Source organism: Corapipo altera, unplaced genomic scaffold, assembly GCF_003945725.1.
Source record: "Corapipo altera isolate COAL_440 unplaced genomic scaffold, ASM394572v1 150, whole genome shotgun sequence".
Lineage (NCBI taxonomy): Eukaryota > Metazoa > Chordata > Aves > Passeriformes > Pipridae > Corapipo > Corapipo altera.
This window is the reverse complement of record NW_020884941.1, coordinates 3,316,870-3,334,502: the sequence shown is the minus strand read 5'-3', so window position 1 is coordinate 3,334,502 and position 17,633 is coordinate 3,316,870. Positions and strand designations below refer to the sequence as shown.

The following is a 17,633-nucleotide window of genomic DNA, read 5'->3' as shown; positions in this document are numbered from 1 at the left end:
AGTTTTTTAATATCAGTGCAACTTCCTATAAATTTCTGTGTGCACTGCTATTTCTGTTACCTTGTGTAACCATGCTTTGGAGGTCCTACAGTCAATTCTTGCTTTAGAACAGTGTAAGAGGCTTGAAAGCAGTTATTGCTGAATCAAAAATATTTCTCTGTATGGCATGGTTTATTTCAGTTTTATAAATACTGATGGCTCATTCTTCCCCCCCAAACAAAAAAACCAAACAACTCATTCACTAGATTCTCTAGGAATACTTTTATAAAAATAAAATTTACATTGATTTTCTCCACCAGACCACATCATTGTTTATAAAACTCAAGTTAACTTTAGTATTAAAAAATACTTTAGTAAGATCTGATATAATTAAAACATTTTAGTCATTGAATCCCAGACTCATCCTTACAACATTTATTTTTGCAAGTGTAAGCCAGGAGAAGGAAACTAGTGTTCATGTGGTTTCCATCCTTCAAAGAAAAACGTCATTATAACAGCATAAAGAAAATACCCAATTAGGATAATGAATGTGCAGCCCACTGGCCCAATGTAAAACCAGGATGCAAGGAAGTAGATCATCAGCAAAGAAATGAGAGTCCTGTAGCTGGCCAAAAACCTCAGACTGATCCTTGGTCCCCAGTTCTGGCTCGTTCTGTCCCTCACCATGGGACTGTATCTGATTTTCTGTACGAGGTGGGGGTTGATGAGATGATAGCGACAAAGTCTGCCAACAAAATCTTCCCTGGAGCAAAGCACTTCCATCTGATCAGCAAACTGAGGTAAGAAACATTAAGACATTAGTGCTGTAATGCAACTACTGTCATAAAGTAACTAATTCATTTAACCTATTTTATTTATAGGATGAGGACTGTAGGAAATAGGGGGCATCAAAATGCACTTTAAACAGCAGAACTGCTTTAGTGCAGACTTGGCCTTGTGTTTGTCATACCTATAGGAAGGAAAGAATTTGCTTTTCCCGTTTGAGAAACATTCTGAATGATACTCCACTGTTCATCAACCATGAAGAATACTTCAATAAATAACATTTTAAATGTTTTGTGGAGGAAAAGCAGAACTACAGGTACAGAGGCAAGCCTGGTACTGTTAGGAAATACCCATCTAGACCACAATAAAGGAGACGGAGCAAGAAGAAAGTGTTATGTATGTACATGTGCAGTGAAGAACTCAAATCTGCAAGGGAAAGCACAGAAGGAGGCAGTGCTGTCCCTACCCTTTCGTTCAGCACCGAGGACAAGCGGAACAGGAGGCGGACAAGGGTGGCGTTTTCGTAGCTGCGGATGGGCTGGAGCTCAGCATCTCCCTGGTACTGCACCTCGAACCGCCGCAGGCCATTTATGATCTAGGAGGGGGAAAACAAACTCCTTATCTTGTACACCTTTAGGCTGGCACGTCTCTTACCCCCAGGTAAGCTGCATTTTTTTTTTTCACTGCAGAAGGGCAACTTGTGTTTTCAAGAGCAACTGAGGGGGTGATATGGAATGTTTTTTCTCTCACCTGGTACCTGCCAAGGGGTGTGAGAATGAGGCCGTTCTCGCTTTGAATGCAGTCTGGAAGTTGTTTTTTTCCATTCTCATCTTGAGCTGTCCCACATTTCATCATCATCTGGGTCAGTTGGGCTTCGCTCAGCTACTCAAGAATAACAGAGTTCTAAAGCAGGTGTTTCATCTACCCCCCTGTTTCATTTATTTCTCACTTCACAAACTCATTAGCACTGGAAGTCCTTGAAAGCCAGCTCAGATACCAAGAACTGCTTAATAGCACCTTGGTTAGACATTAAAAGGAGATAAAAGTCTCCAGGTTAACCCAAGAAAGGTGTTCTGGTTTGTATGTCCCTTAGCTCTCAAGCAGTACCAAACAGCTGTCTCCTAGGTCAGTGCTGTGTAAGGGAGTGTGGCTGCAGAGAAATTCATCTGTTCCCTTAACTGTTCATCCATAGCTGCAGGTATTTGTTCAACTTCTAGAGCTCTACATTTAGAAGACACTGGACTGTTTTTAGAAGTGCCTTGCCTGTTTTTAAACATGAGGACAGGGCCAAGTAAAGGAACAGGTTTGGTATAAACTATACAGTCCAAAAGAGTGGCCACTTGAAACAAAGCAGTCTTGATATTTAGAAATTCAGGGGACCTAATACAAGGTTTTGGAGTGGTCAAGTGAAGTCAAGAGTCTAGAAGACTTTAACAACAAAATTTGCCAAGACGAGCCTCTGAATGGTTTTGTGACCCCACAAAGAACAAGAAACACAGACATACATTTGAGGAATCCTGACTCTTGTTCACACTGTACAAGTTCTTAGAAAGATGTTACGTACCTTAAAGATTTGGCACAAGTATTCCAGTGCCTTCTCTAAATATTCATCTGTTTTTTTGATGCTGTCTTGCCCAATTTCATCAAGGTCATTGCCTGTGTAGGAACCATTCATGTCAGATGGTGTAAATCTAAACCATGAAAAGAAGGACTGGGTAGCCATTGTCTCTGCAGAATGGTCTGATATGGATTTTGCTGTCTGTTGTGCCTGACAAATTAACTGAGCCAGTTTTAACACCTAAAACAAAAAATACAAAACAAAATTGTGTGGGACTGAGCATCAATACAGGGATAAAACTGTGCCTTGATAGCTGGCAGTGAGAGCAATCCCAGCAAATTCACTCTCTTAGCTTATATGGACTTGTGCTGACTATTAGTTGCATTTCCCATAGGGAGAAGGTAGTTCTTTGATGTTGAAGCATTTTAAAACCCAAGTGCTGCTTAGGTTTCCTCCTGCTATTTTTATCTGACTTGCTGATAGGTTCTGATCAAGTTCTGATCAACCTCTGAATCAGAAGTTCACAGTAAGAATGTTTGAGAGGAACCACCCCACCATATGCTACTCCAAGGCAGCAAGCTGTTACATTGACTTCTTATTTAGCAAAGAGCAAGCAGATTTTTACAGCTGTGCTGGACTGAAACCCCTCAGGTTCCAGAAGTCACTGTGAGCAAACCAAATTATACAGTAATGCAGGGTGTGAAGTTTTCCACTCCTAACTTCTCATAACATGGGTGCTCAGCACTGAGAAGACACCTGTCCGTGTAGAAAGGCAGGTGACAAGCAGCTCGTTGCTTACCAAATTCCTGACTTCTGTGCCAAACATCTGTTTATACTGGAAGTCCTGCCCTTCCAGGCTGTAAACATGACTCTTCACCTTAAATGAGGCATCTGTAACAGCTGGAGACCGTGATGACAAAAAACTCCCACCAAGTGTGGGGCTCATAAAAAGTCGGTGCTGACGGTGGGGAATAACAAGTTCTGGCTCCAGGAATAACTGTTCTCCTGGAATTTGAGATAAGCAGTGAAGATGGTTACATAATACTGTTTTTGCCTGGGGAAGGTCTAGCTGTCTTAAAGCTGCTTTTACATAGACAGATGGTTCTAGGGGGAAAGAGGCCTTAATTACCCTTTTTTATTTCGTTCTCTCTGCCCACAGGAAAAAATGTCAGAGTGCATTTAGTGCAGACCATACAGGCAGCATTTTAAGCCTGTAACATTTTTCAGCAAAGGCAGAGGAGAATCATGACATTTCAGACACTGATACTTGTCAAATCTTGCCTCTCCCCAATTTACTCTCTCCTAATTATCCTGAAGTGCATGCATGACTAGCTGATTAGCTCTTTTGCTAAGTATAGAGACCTTCAGAGATATAAGAAGTTTTAATCCTGAGGTAAATAATCAAGTAAGACAAGTGTAAGAAAAACTGTCTATTGTAATTGTGTTCTTTAAGGAACAAATGTGGAATCAAATCTAAATGATGGTGGTTAGAAAAGGACTACAGACATTCAAACCAATATGACAAACATTAGGGGAGACACAGAGACTTTTGAATGGAAAAACAGCATTCAAAATGAGAGAGAAGCCTTTTCACCTCAGTGCTTCTGAGGTAAGATGTTAGCTATTGTGAAGAAAGACTAAGACAGGACTGAGACAGCATAAGATGTCAAAATATCCTTTTACCTTTCAGGATCATTTCAGCTAGGTTGGGCTGAGCAAAGACCTTAGCTACTCGGAACACCATGAGGGCATTTTTGGGGCTGACCAAGTCTGTTCGAAGAGCTCTGTTCAGAAATCCTACAAACAGCTTGGTATACATGAGTAGGTTTTCTTGAATGAAGGCAGCCCTGTCAAAGTGAGTACAGGATTTGTGAGTACAGCTATTTAAATAACTGTTATTTTGTCTTCTGCCAAACGAGCCATTAAGGGAATGTTTTACTCTGTCTCTGGAAAGATGGTCAATTTGCACTGAGACAAAAGAATACTCTCAAAACAAAAACTTGCAGTCTAAAAAGTCATCTCTACTCCTGTACAGGAAGTTAATTCAGGCTGATGGACAGTTTTTGAAATACTGCTGTTTTACTCGAGATCTGCATAACCTTGAGGTTGGCTCAGATTCCTCACAGCTGCTTCCCTCCTTACCATTTCTCCGACACGCTGCGAGGCAAAGGCTCCGCGCTCTGCGGCGACTTTTCGGGAGCGTATCTCCAAGGCTGCAAGTAACTCAGCCACATCTCAAGAACCTAAGCAAAATCACACATAAAACCACAGGAGTATCAATACTTTTCTGGAAGGGAAGACAAGAAAGGGATTTTTGTTTGTTTCTTTTTAAATTAGTGACTATTACCTTAATGACACCTAAAAGTTTTTAGGAATAAATTTTTCTCTTGTAATCTGAGAACCTTTGAAGAAGAACTGGAAAAAGTGTATGTTCTTAGGACCAACCTGGATCTTCTGTAATGCCCAAACGAGATGGCACTCAAACAGCTACTACAAAAAAACCCCTTAGTTGTGGCTACATTTAAGATGCATTTAACAGCTCTGATAGTGTTCACTGAATGTACTGAAATAAGTAAACAAGATGCTACATTAATATAATTTCAGCTCTTGTCTTCTGCACAGATGTACCCACCACCCTGAGGAAACAGCAGGGTTCTGACTGCACTGAAGTCAAGACTAGATTTGCTGTGGTCACTGTAAGTATTTCTTCTCACATTCTGCCTTACACATGCACCTCAAACACTGCAATACAGCTTACTTTAAGTCCAGTGAGCAAGATGTAGCCCTGTTACATTCTGCACTTTTAAACTTCTACATTAATTAGGAAGAATCAGGGCGTGATATATTTCTTTTCCTGCTTGCAGGAGGTAGTATTTGCAGTATCTATTGCAAATGAGTATCATATGACTTTTGTTTATGACCTATTGTATTAGATTAGATACATTCATATAGGTCCTAATTTCTTAGTATCTATTTTAAGAGTAACACCTACTTTTTTTGCCCAATCAACAGCCATTTTCACTGTCAGGAAAATCAGCCAACAATTTGTAGTAATTCTCACCAAGATCTATTCAACTTCCTTCTTATGTCTAATTGGTACTCTTTGTCTAATATTAAATGTGCATGTTACATAAAAAATTCCACTGCTCTAGAAAAGAGAGATTTAGAGACCAATAGGTGCTAAATGGCAATAACTAATAACCAGTTCTGTTAAGTACAGACTTAAAAAGGGAAGCAGGTACATACTGCTCTGAAAGAGGCATCCAGAGGCCAGTGGCCAAAACAGTGTTGTAGAAAGATGTAAAGCTTCTCCTGGACAAACCGAGGAATTACAACCCTGCAAACAGATTCAAAGACAGTCACATGTACAGACCAGCAGCAAATTTTAAAACCAAAACCACCTAACCCACCAACAACCCAACACGCTGCCACAACTGCAAATACAGAAAGGACTGACCAAAACTTGTTCTTTCTTAACTGAGACTACTTCTGGCCACTGAGTTTCAACTCAAATTCATAAATAGCAGATACTAAACTAACCTTGGCAAGAATCCTCTGGTAGCATTTCTTTTCTCTGACTTGTGCCAGGATATAGACTAGTGTGTCATAGCTGCTGCTGAGGCTGCCCCCTCCCCTCCGTGGGAGTGAGAAATAATAATCCATTACTTTTGTACTTTTAATAATGTACTTCTGTATCTAAAGATCAAAACAACTCAACCTCTCGGTGAAAGCTGAGCTTTTCAGGGAGAAGCCCTATACATTTCAGAGACAGGCTGCTCATGTACCTACCTTTTAAACTCCTCCAGTGGACTGGCTGTGTGGGAGTGGGCTGAAGGGGAGAGGGGCTCTGGTTTCAGGCTGTTGCTGAAAGCATGCAGGTGTTTCACAAGCAGTCTTACCACTAGCACATGCTCTTCAGTGGGCTTAAAGGACTCCTAGATTCAAAGCAAAAGAGAGGAAACTAATAAGTGTCATATGCTAAATGTCCAGGAAATAATTCAGGAAAATTATATTCTCAGCTCAAAATACAAGAAATGCTCTCTTCCTTCTAGGTTCTTCACCATAGTTTGGTGCCACCTGATTTTGGGCAGGCTTGCTCCCTAGGACAAGCTGTATCAATCTTCTGCCATCAGTTCACTAAGAAATAGCAACATATTTTGAGTGTAAGAAAAGGTATCTACAGTACTCTAGTACACTGAATTTTGGACCAGAATTAAAGAACAGAATAACTTGTAGTTTTCAACTTACCCCTTTCTGAAAAAAGAATATTCAGCCTTTCATTATGGTTATAAGTTCATTGCTGCAGACAGCACAGCAGGTCCTTTGTTTATGCTCAGGGCTGGCTTTACTGAGTTCTCCTTCCTCTGCCTTATAAGAGAGAATAATCCTAGACAGAGTAATGGTAAGAATAAGAACTGCTTGGAGTCCTGTGTGATCCTGTTGGTTCTAGCATCCTTAGGGCTGGGAGTAGCACAAGGAGTGAGGGTGAGCCACAGTGATGTTATTAAGGAAGGAGTGAGTGTATGGCAGAGCAGGGAGGTGAATGAGGTCAAACAGAGCTCGTTCTGTGTGCCCAGCACCAGAGCTGGTCTGCTACCAAACCTGGGGACTAAGCACAAACTCCTTTGCTACTGTGATCTGCTTTAAGAGCAGTGAACTGATTTCAATCCACCACTGAAGGCAGATTTTGAGATAGCCATTTGTATTCTAATTTTCACAGAAGTTGCGAAGAAACAAAAGTTACAGCTGCAAATATAATGGGAAGTCCTGGGAGAGCGTATTACACAAGAGCTGCAAGGTGTTTCCAGGATGGCAGGTGCAGCCATGCTAAGGTAAGACACTGAATATAACTCTAAGGGACTGGCAGGCATTTTTATACAAAAAGCTTCCACTTCTTAAATCCACTCAACAGTATTTCCAGTGCTGGGGGCGTGGAGGGGTCTGTGTGTGTGTCCATGTCATTTCTCTGCAATGCCTGAGGCAAAGCAGATGAGTTTTTACAGTCTCTTAAGATTTTTAATACACTCTGAGGTTCACTCCAAGAGAAGATTCAAGGCTTGATGATAGATACAGTCATGTGGTACAGCCAGATCTGAGACTCTTCTATGAGAAGGACGAATGGATACTAGTGCTAATGAAGGCTGGTCTTGTGGTTTTGACAGCTCCTGCTTATGTTGGCATGTTTTCTACAGTCTTGAGGAGAGTTTATGTCAGAGAGTAGAGCTCTGAGGGGTTACATGGTGCTAGGAGTTTGGATCAGGATCTCCAGAAGCATTGGAGAGGCTGACTACTCTGCTATAGGCCTTGAAAGGGTGTAATTTAAAAAAATCTTATGCTCCCCTTGAAGGCACCTTTTGAATTTACAAACCCACCGCTATTTCAATACATCCTTTTGAGTGATGTCAGTAGTTTTTCCCCCTAGCAATTCTCATAATTTCCTCTTAGCCTGGATCAGCACCATTATGAACATCACTGGTGTAAAAACTGTTTTTCCCCACAAGTGTTTTTGTTGTCAAACCCTATCTTACAGGATGGATGTATGCCATTCTTAATTCTTAACACAGTAATTAGATAAACATAATGAAGAGATTTCAAGTAGTATGTTCTGTGTTCCTTTCTAAGCAGTACTTTGAGATATCACAGCACTTAATGGAAAAAAAAAAAAGGATTAAAGAGCAGGGAAATGCAATGTAGTGCTAAAGAGTTTTATAGTATATAAGCTTAGCCCTCCCCATTCCCAAAATGAAGACCCAATGAGTAAAGGCTGAAGTAGGGAAAGAGGAATCAGCAATCTGTTCCAACAGGAATGTTTTTGCATGCACATTTCCTGAACAATCTGCAAATGTACCACTCGTGCTTTTGCAAAAGTGGACAGCCAGGTTCACATTGCCACTACAAATTTAGTATTATCCAATGACATTTCCTTGGCTAAAAAGCCCTAGATGTTACCTACCTTGATTTGGGTGACAACCATGCAAATTCTGATCTTTTCTTCCATGCAAGGTTTGCTTAAATGACTAGTGAGGGGCAAAAATCTGCCATTGGTGAAGAAACATCAGCATAGCTGATAAATCTTTCTAAACTGCATTACAAGAATGCATCTCTAGAAACGGAGTTCCCAACTAGTCCTCATAATATGCTACATTTTAACTATTTTCTCCATGACCTTTGCTAATACCTCTCAGTATCTGTTTCACTGAAAAGTTTAGTAAATCTCAGTGCAGTGATCTCAATTAAGCTGTCACGCTGCTGGCAGAAAAAGCTGCTGTACAGCCAGCACTAATACACTTCGCAGATTATATGATGGAACAAGATTTTTAATAAGGAAACAAAATGAAAAGATGATAATACTTGGTATGCGTGGAGGGCCTGGTAGCTGGATTGGGCAGGACTACCGTGGTGTTTACTGGAGATACTGAGTCGGTAGTGGAGAACCTCCAGCTGAGACAACAGAAACAAAAAGGAAGGGGGGAGGGAAAAAAAGGAGAGAAGAGAGCAAGAGAAAAAAAAAGTGAGAATGAGCCCAAGGAAGAAGGGTGGGGGGAAAAAATGAACATCACGAATACAGTCAGGGACAACATATCACAGTAACAACTGCAGCCACAGTATCCTCTTCTTTGTGGTGGTCAGCAGACTGATTCCTCAGTATTTCATACCCTTTGTCAATTTGGAAATACACATGGGAACAGGTGTCAGAAAAGGGGCTGTTCTCTGCTACCCTTAGAGCAAGCACTGGTAGAGGATATGGAGCTTTTGCCAAATAAACTCCCATTTCTGAAGTTAACTGCACTGCAGCAACACACTGTTGCAGTGTGCATTTGTTAAAAACGAAGTAAAACAGTGCAATATTCTGCAGGCTTTTTTAAAGTCTATTTTGAAAACTTCCCGTGCTGCTGGTTTGTATACAGGGGAAAAACTCAGTTGGAAGTTTCCAGTTCAGAGAAACCCTCTGTGTTCTCTCTCCTTAAAGGCCATTTGGAAAGGGTTCAGGTCTTGTGAATTTTCTCAAAAGAGGGAATTACTTTCACTATTAGGGAAACATCCCATGCATAAAAAGGCAAAAGACACACCTAACACAGTGTTATGTGCTGATGCAAAAGGCACATTGCCATAACACTGAAGTGTCTGCAAGCCTCAGCCAGATCCCTTCTGGAATAAGCAGGTAAAGAGTATTTTTCTGACAATGTGATGAAGAGGATACTGTAGCAACAGTGACACACATGTATGAAATTAATGAAAAAACATAAAACAAAAAATGTACACTACACAAGTCCCAATGACTACTATCAGGCATCTAAACTAACTCTCCAGATCACACCTCTGCTGTCTTTAAACAGCCTCTACCCAACCTCCTCCAGTGTCAGTTTGACATCTTTTGGTTTTGCACTCTTAAGAGTGGTAGGACTGTTATTCAACACCTCAGGCAGGTTCTCTGCTTCATTATTGACGCCCCTGCCACAGGAATCTGCAAGACCCTGTAGTCCAATGGGTGTTCCACATGCAGTGCTGGGGGCTGAGCACCTGGCATTGGAAGGTCAGGAAGCATCACACAAAGTTTTGTCAAACTACTTTTTCTAAGGGTTTATTGTGATTACAGCAGAAGGGGATAGGAAAAGAGATGCTGCACACTTGGACTCTGGATCATCAGAGAAGGAAAAAGCAAGCAGACAAAAGAATTGGGAAATAGTGGAATTAAAGGGGGAAACAGTGACACTCAGCACAGCAAATTGCTTCAACCTCAGGTTCACAGCAGACCCAGAAAGAATTCAAAGTTGTAACACAGTCTATCTTGTCAAAAGAAATTATTTACTATTTATTCCCATGCCACTGCCTTCTACTTTTAATGGGAAGTCTGTGATGCCATTAACAAGGTTTAAGGAAAAATCTATGATTCTACTTCACAGGAAAGTTACTTATCTGGGATCTGTCCTGGCCCATTAAAGCAAACAAATCTGGCTGCTGGACAAAGAAAGAGCAAGTTCTGCAGAACCTCATCCCACCTTCCAATACAGGTATGTGGCCATTTCAAATGACTGATGGTCAAACAGGTCTAGATCCAGGGAAGAAGAGTCACTAATTATCCCTCCTTTCACACACACAGAAGGTTAAATGGGAATCAAGTGAACCTGCATAATTATTAATAATTTTATGAATGAATTTAGGGTGATCTTGGGTTTCAAGTCAAAGTCTTTAACACTTGTGTTACAATAAAAATTACATTTCTGGGTATTCTACTTCCTCACTTGAGGAACTGTGAGGCAGACTGTTCTCCTTCAGCCCACCTTGAGACCAATCTAAAAAGCTTAGTTTAAATACCACAGGCTTATGAACAGCCCTGTCCCCAGCTGATCTGGCACCTTTCCTCAGTCCTGCAGGGCAGATCCTTCATCCATGTATGGATGTCATGGGGAATTCCAGTCCCCCATTCCAATGTTCTACCCCCTAAAAAGCGAAGACTTCCTATTTTACATGTTTGTGGTTACTTCCCATCAAAGATGAAACTAAAGTAACATCAGGGAGTTATGGCCTCAAGCTGTGGCTCAACACACCTTGTGGAGGATCCTGAAGTGCTGATTTCAGAGAACTGTAAGCTCTACCTAGACCCTACTCCACCATAACGTGGAGTCATTGTCTGCAACTGCTGCTCCCTAGTGCTAGAAGAGAGCATCTGAAATACAGAGGGTGAACAGAGGAGAGAAGTTTAAAGCAATCATCATTTCTAGCCTAAGCACAGCGCTTGATGCACAGAGACTGGACAGACAGACAGACCAAAGGTACTTCAAGCAAAGCCTTTCCATCACAGGTGCACAGCCATGCTGCTGGGAGTCCCAAGTGGAGACTTTGCAACATTACTGAGTTTGCATTTTGACCTCAAGAATAAAAGAAAAAACCCATCACAGTTCAGCTCTCCAATGTTCTTCCCTAGCAAAATACAGATGTGTTTTATTTCATATCCTGTGGAGTGAAGGATTAGAATTTCTCAGTCAATCAACTCTCATGTTGCTCTTTCACACAGGAATAAATCCTGAGTAGCTTTTATATTTCTCTCCCCTTCCATGAAAGTCCCACTGTGACCCAGAGGGAATTCAGAGGATCGACATTTTCTCCTTCAAATTCCCTTTACATTTATAATGCTTTGATCTTGGCCTCCCCAACACTTACTTACTTCTTACATGCAGTAGTTTGTTACTGAACAGGCCACCACAAACTGCTTATAATAGTGTATTATCTGTGCAAGAGCTTGTCAGATATTCTGAACTCTGTAGCTGTAGAACTGCTTCTCACACCATTATGGTGAAAAGCATATTTTGGAATAAGAAACAACAAAAGTGGCTTCTTTTCTTGACACTGAAGGACAGTTTAGTAAGATTTTTTTTTTTAAATTTTGATTTATGCTAAAAAATGGTTACAGATCTCAGAAATTACTAATTGGTATTTCAGTAACAGTTGCTATCTCTGCTGGAAATCAATTTTAGATATTTTTAGCAGCCATGTTGCCCCAGTGAGATTTAACAAAATGGTTTTATAGTGGTATCTTCTCCACCATTAGTACTTTGATTATTGGTGTTCAGATTGTTGTGACCATCCCACAAACTCATCTTGTACGAAAAAAACAACCAAACAAAAACCAACACAACTTCTGCAATGAAGGCAAATCTGAATGACACACTTATTCACAACATTCTTTGTAAGCAGATTAGCAATTCTGACACAGTCACGTAGATATTCTGGTAAGTTATTTCTTTCCTTTGGACCAATATACAAAAAAAAATTCTCCACAGAACAGGAGATTCACCCCAAGATAAGAGTTCAACCACCAGGTGATGTTCATGAATAAAGTACAAACCATTACCTTTACGTGAGGGGACTGCATTTTCTGATACATTTCCAGTGAATAATGATGAAGCCACATTTCAACAAAGATCTGCAAAACAAGTTATTTTCTCAGCTAGGGAAAAACAAATAATCCAGGACTGCCAGTCACAAGATAGGCATAAGGAAGACCATAGTAAGTAATTTGAAAATTAAGCTGGTAAATAGACAGGCACCTATTCAGAGATGTTTCAGGTTATCGTGTCAATGACTTGGATGGCAAACCCTTGCACCTGCCAGGCATCAATTAGTCAGTTCAGCAACATGATAAGAATTTGTTTCAGAACAACTCTTAAGTCCAGATTTTTCTTTCCCTCCCCTTGATGGTGAGCAGAACCAACTTCTCTGTTCTCAAACTTTGCATAAATTGATGTGAGATCAAAAAAAGAGAAACATCAGGTGTAGAAACTTTATGAGAAAAAATTACTCAAATGCTTGAGATCAGTAATTAGAAACTCAGTCTAAAAAAAAAGATAGTAAGTGCTTTTCCAAGCTACAGCTTTACTGTTTTACAGTGGTTCTTTGTTTCGTTAACAGAAAGCAACAGCTGTGCTGCTCCATTCCAAAAACAGGCTAAAGCAAAATGGAATTAACTGTCTCCAGTTTAAAAAGAAGAGGTCCCTCAGTCAGCAGCAAGAAATCCAGCTTACCTGAAGCAGTGTTTCTGATCTCCAGATCTCCTGGGAAGCCGGGTCAGCGTTCACAGAGGGCTGGTGAGCGATGTGGCGTTTCAGCAGGCTGGTGTGGTGCATGCCATAGGAAGAGAAGGGCACTGCTGGAGACCTGCCAGGAAAAATGAATGGAAATACTCAAGTAAGTAAGCCTCAGTGCAGGAGAATGTATCACTGCTTTTAATCACCAGCCTGTAAACTGGAAAACAGTCTTTTAAACTGCCTGGTTGATTACACGTTTCAAAATCCTGCAGCTTACTGTAATTACTAATCACTTCAACTATTAACTAAAACACTAGGTCACTATTGCATTTTGTAATTATATAATAAGTACATGCACATCTAAGTGTGGAGGTGCCTTCTACTTCGTAGAGATCTTGCTCAATCAGCCATATTTTGTATGCCCTGCTCCCACAGTTTGCCTCTGGCACTGCAGTCATTACCTGGGAGTCGGGGAAGGGATGGCTCCCCCAGGATTTGAAGAAGGTGGAGGAAGGACACTTCCTTCTGTGGGCAGGAAACACTTCAGGTATGTGTCCACCAGGATGAAATAAGCACTGTTGGAAGGGCTGACGTGGTGGGTGACAGGTGAGTTCTGTAACAGAGACACAGGGAGTGCTGGGGGTTATACACTGTGGCCTGGCCAGGGCTGGGGAGTGATGCTGCACAGCCGGACACATTCAGCAGGAATAAGCAGGAGCCCTGAGGTTGTAAAGGGTGAACTGACAGCAAAGACACTTTGGAGTAAAGGTAAAGCAAGGAGTTGTAAGACAACTGTTGCTGTGGCAGTGAATGTAACCAAGCAGGAGAAGACAGCAGAGATATCTAGCACAGGTAACAACAGGCAGAGCAACCAAACAACCACACACACAGCACCAAGCCATGGTTATGACTGTACAGAAGGTCTGATCTGACACAGGGATAGGAAAACCACTTGGAATCCACTGCCTTCTCCTTGTTGGTTGGACAGAGTGCTTACTGGTGTATCCAAGGTGGGTGTTTTGTTTATTATCTTGGATCATCAACTGAACCAAAGCAGTAACAAATTCGAAAAGAACAGATAAAACTGCTGTTAATTTAGCTACAAGCACCTCAGGAAGCTCTTGTAGCACTGTGAAGAAAGGCTAATACTCTTTTAAGGGAAAAATTGCTACAGGTACTTACCTTCTGTGTAATCAAACTAATTGCAAAGTAAAACATGTAATATTCAAATGGGTCTGGAAGAACAGAGTCAAGGATCAGATAATAAAAAACAGGCACAACTGTTAGATATTGGGGGATGCTAAACAGTCATTAGGTTTTTATTTTGTCAATACTAAATTACCTTGCTAGAGCTTAACAGCAAATTCAGCTTTGCTTTCTTGCTTTCCAGCTGACTCAGACTTTGGCAATTGAGTGTGACAAGGTGTGTTTGCATTACTCTTTGCACATTTGACTATCTCAAACTGAAACCAGCACAGCTACAGCACTTCCAACAATTCCACTGGCTGCAAAGCAAACGTGCCCTTTTCCTACCATATTGCACAAACTGTGAGTAGTTACAAAAACAAAAATTGTGAAATACAGGCTCTACTGAAAACACTAGGAATTTTGCTGTTGACTTGATTGAGGCCAGAAATTCCCCCAACAAGGGTTTATAAGAAGAGGATAAATTTATTTTTCATCGTTATCTAAATATTTCTAATTAGCCCAAACTCTTTAGCACAACCATGATTTACCACACACACATAATAAATATACAACAGAAACACTCGTGATCTTTCAATTTCAGATATTTAAACAGAAGTAAATATCGTAAATATGCAACAGTTAAAAGGATACTAAGAGCCAAATTCAAGCCTAAACCACCAGATGAAGGAAACTGGACTTTGTTGTGGTATAAAGAACATTCTGGCAGAACTTGCTCTTGTATTGAAGCCTTCACAGGGCCCTGAAAGACAAGAGTAATGAAATATTAATCTGGCTACTCAGCATATTGCAGAGTATGTTTTCAGATAGTGAGGCTCTGCATTCCAGCATTCTGGGATGATCTCTACATTCAGCTCAGTGGGATTTTATTGCATTGCAGTAGTTCCTTCTGCAAATGCAAAGTCTTTAGAGAACTCTCAACTTTCTCATTGAAAAGAATATTCAGTATTTTTTTAATTTAAATTCAATGTATTTTTAAAAAACCTTCACCGTGACTTTTCCACTCTGAGTGGGAGCAGCAGAGGACTGGTGTTTGGCTGATGGTTTTGTCTTGGTAACTGAGCTGTGGACCAGCAATTACCATCTACTTAAATGATGTTTCCTTTTGTGAAAGATTGTAGAACTACCTGAATCAATTCCTAGATAGCATGTAGCTGGTAGCAGTGGAAGAAACATAGTGAAACAACTCTGCAGATGAACATCTTTCTTTGAAATGTGACACTTCACATCCAGGATGGCAGTGAGACTTCAAACCCGTGGGTACAAACCTTAGCCAGGGAAGTCACTGCTCCATGACGAGCCTGCAAAACTATTTTCAGTCCTGCAACTACTGGTAACCACACGACTTTCTCTGGGGACAGGGTAAGAATCACAATGCAGCTCAAATATCCAGCTGCTGACAACCACAATCTCCAACAGAGTTTATGGCTGGGAACTCTCCTCCTCCAGAGGAGGAAAGGAAACAGGTCTACTCTAACTCTGGAGCACTGAGGCTGCACCTTGGCCTACACTGAATCACAGGCATGCAAAGTTTCAACAGCTGCAACAACAACTACCTTCTCTTCTTACAAACTGTTCAGTTACTCACTGGAAGATAAGAGACTGGGAAATCATATCTGTACTCTTCTGCTTGGAGTTTGTAAACCAGCTTCATCATCGGGCCACTGCAAACAAGCATCAGAGAGAAAACCCATGGTGAGTACCCTCTCCTGTCCCACTTCTGTGAATTATGGACAGTGGAAAAAAGGTCAAATACTAGTTATTTGTTCAATGATTCATTTTTTAATCTGTGCTGAAATGTATGAGTTTACCTGGGATCCAGGAAATCCAAAGCCACAGAGTATTCGTTAGGATTTGTTCTTCCTTGCAAACAGCGAAGATTCCAGCCCACGATGATGCCATCCAGGCTACCAAAAATGCTCTCCACCAGCCACGGGAAGATGCCATGTAGTTCCTTCAGGGAAAACAGACACAAGGAGTTAATGTGCACAATCCCTCACAGGGACAATCTCTGCTGCACATACCAGAATGCATAAAGATACTGTCTGCCAGCTACTTATGACTGTTTCCAGACTGCCACTGGGCAGAGCTTCCATTCAAAACATTGCATTGTAATATGGCAATTATGGGAGATCTATCCTGATTTCTGACCCTACTGAATTTGCCGTGATGTTCCTCAGCACCACACGCAGTTATTTGTTACATTTTAAAAACTAGTTTTCCTCCTAAACTGAGTCTGAAAGGTATTAATGAAGTGCAGTCAACTGAAACAATCTTTTAATGGCTAGAAAAGGTTTTTAACTCTTGGAAACACTGGATTCCCACTGTTCTAAAAACTCAGAATCACAGAATCAATGAGGTTGGAAAAGACCTCTGAGATCATCGAGTCCAAGCTGTGACCCAACACCACCGTGTCAATTAGACCAGGGCACTCAGTGCCAAGTCCAGTCTTTCCTTAAACACCTCCAGGGACGGTGACTCCACCACTGCCCTGGGAAGCCCGTTCCGAACAGATTCCAGCTTATCTCGATAAGAGAAACGGAGACAAAGAAAACAGCAATATGACAAAAACAAATCCCCCTGAAACCTGCCGGGCAGGGAGGTCCTGAGAAGGCAGCGGCCGCTCACCTTGGCGGGGAGCTCCTCGATGACGGTCTCCAGGTCGTGGCACCGCTGCGCAAACGGTTTGTTTACACAGTCCGCCTTCAGCGTGGCCTGTTACAAATCACGAGGGAAACTCGATCAGAACGGACAACGCTTACCGTGGCCACGGCGTAAAACAAAAACAAAGCCCCGCCTGCGCCGCTCCTCCGGCATCCTTTCAGCCGACACCCGAACCCACCGCCCGGCCCGCGGGACCGCACGGGGGCGGCGCAGGGGTACCGGACACCCGCCCGCCCCCGGCACACGTACCAGCAGGAAGCTGGGCTGTTGTAGGTGCGGTCCGGCCATTCCTCCTCCTCCAGTCCCGCCGCGGCCGCAGCGGGATGGGGATCGGGACTGGGATGGGGATCGGGACTGGGATGGATCCCCACTCTCCCCCCGCCGCCTCCCGCGCTCGGCGCCCGCGCGCCCCTTTCTCGTCACGGCGCAGGCAGGTGACGTCTGGCGGTTGCCATGGTGACGGGGCCGCGTCTTGTCCCCAACATGGCCGCGCTGAGCGCCCCGGGCTCAGCTCCTCCGTAGAGTCATAGAATGTGCCGAGTTGGGAGGGACCCACCAGGATCATCGAGTCCAAGTCCTGGCCCCGCGCCGGACACCCCAAGAATCCCACCATGTCCCTGAGAGCGTTGTCCAAATGCCTCTGTCAGGCTTGGTGCTGTGACCGCCTGGGAGCCTGTTCAGTGCCCAACCACCCTCTGGGTGAAAAACCTGTTCCTCATATCCAACCTAAACCTCCCCCGACTCAGCTTCATGCAGTTTCCTCTAGTCCTGTCAGTAGTCACCAGAGTGAAGAGATCTGTACCTGCCCCTCCACTGCCCCTCAGGAGGATGTCGAAGACCCCAGTGGTGAAGACCTCCAGTTTAACAGGATTATTTACCAGCCTAAAATGATTCAATATTTACATAAACGTTTG

General features: G+C 42.3%; 1 protein-coding gene across 3 annotated transcripts; it reads right to left on the bottom strand.

Annotated features, from left to right (window-relative positions):
• Positions 1-242: 242 nt before the first annotated feature.
• SMPD4 (sphingomyelin phosphodiesterase 4) lies at positions 243-17,134 on the bottom strand. 3 transcript variants are annotated; one of them, XM_027661715.1, is made up of 19 exons: positions 16,969-17,134; positions 16,684-16,770; positions 15,867-16,009; positions 15,644-15,719; positions 14,689-14,797; positions 14,032-14,084; positions 13,311-13,462; positions 12,847-12,979; positions 12,177-12,248; positions 8,675-8,764; positions 6,113-6,258; positions 5,570-5,660; positions 4,466-4,566; positions 4,007-4,170; positions 3,123-3,328; positions 2,330-2,563; positions 1,516-1,647; positions 1,232-1,360; positions 243-774 (listed from the first exon to the last, which is right to left on the bottom strand). In XM_027661715.1, exons 1-19 carry the CDS (start codon positions 17,005-17,007, stop codon positions 448-450), a joined length of 2,484 nt encoding a protein of 827 aa, XP_027517516.1. In that variant the 5' UTR covers positions 17,008-17,134; the 3' UTR covers positions 243-447. The 3 variants fall into 3 exon arrangements, with proteins under 3 accessions (XP_027517516.1, XP_027517517.1, XP_027517518.1); XM_027661717.1 differs by lacking the exon at positions 243-774 and adding an exon at positions 847-1,039 and having other exon boundaries at positions 1,187-1,360; XM_027661716.1 differs by lacking the exon at positions 8,675-8,764.
• Between the last annotated feature and the right edge of the window lie 499 nt (positions 17,135-17,633).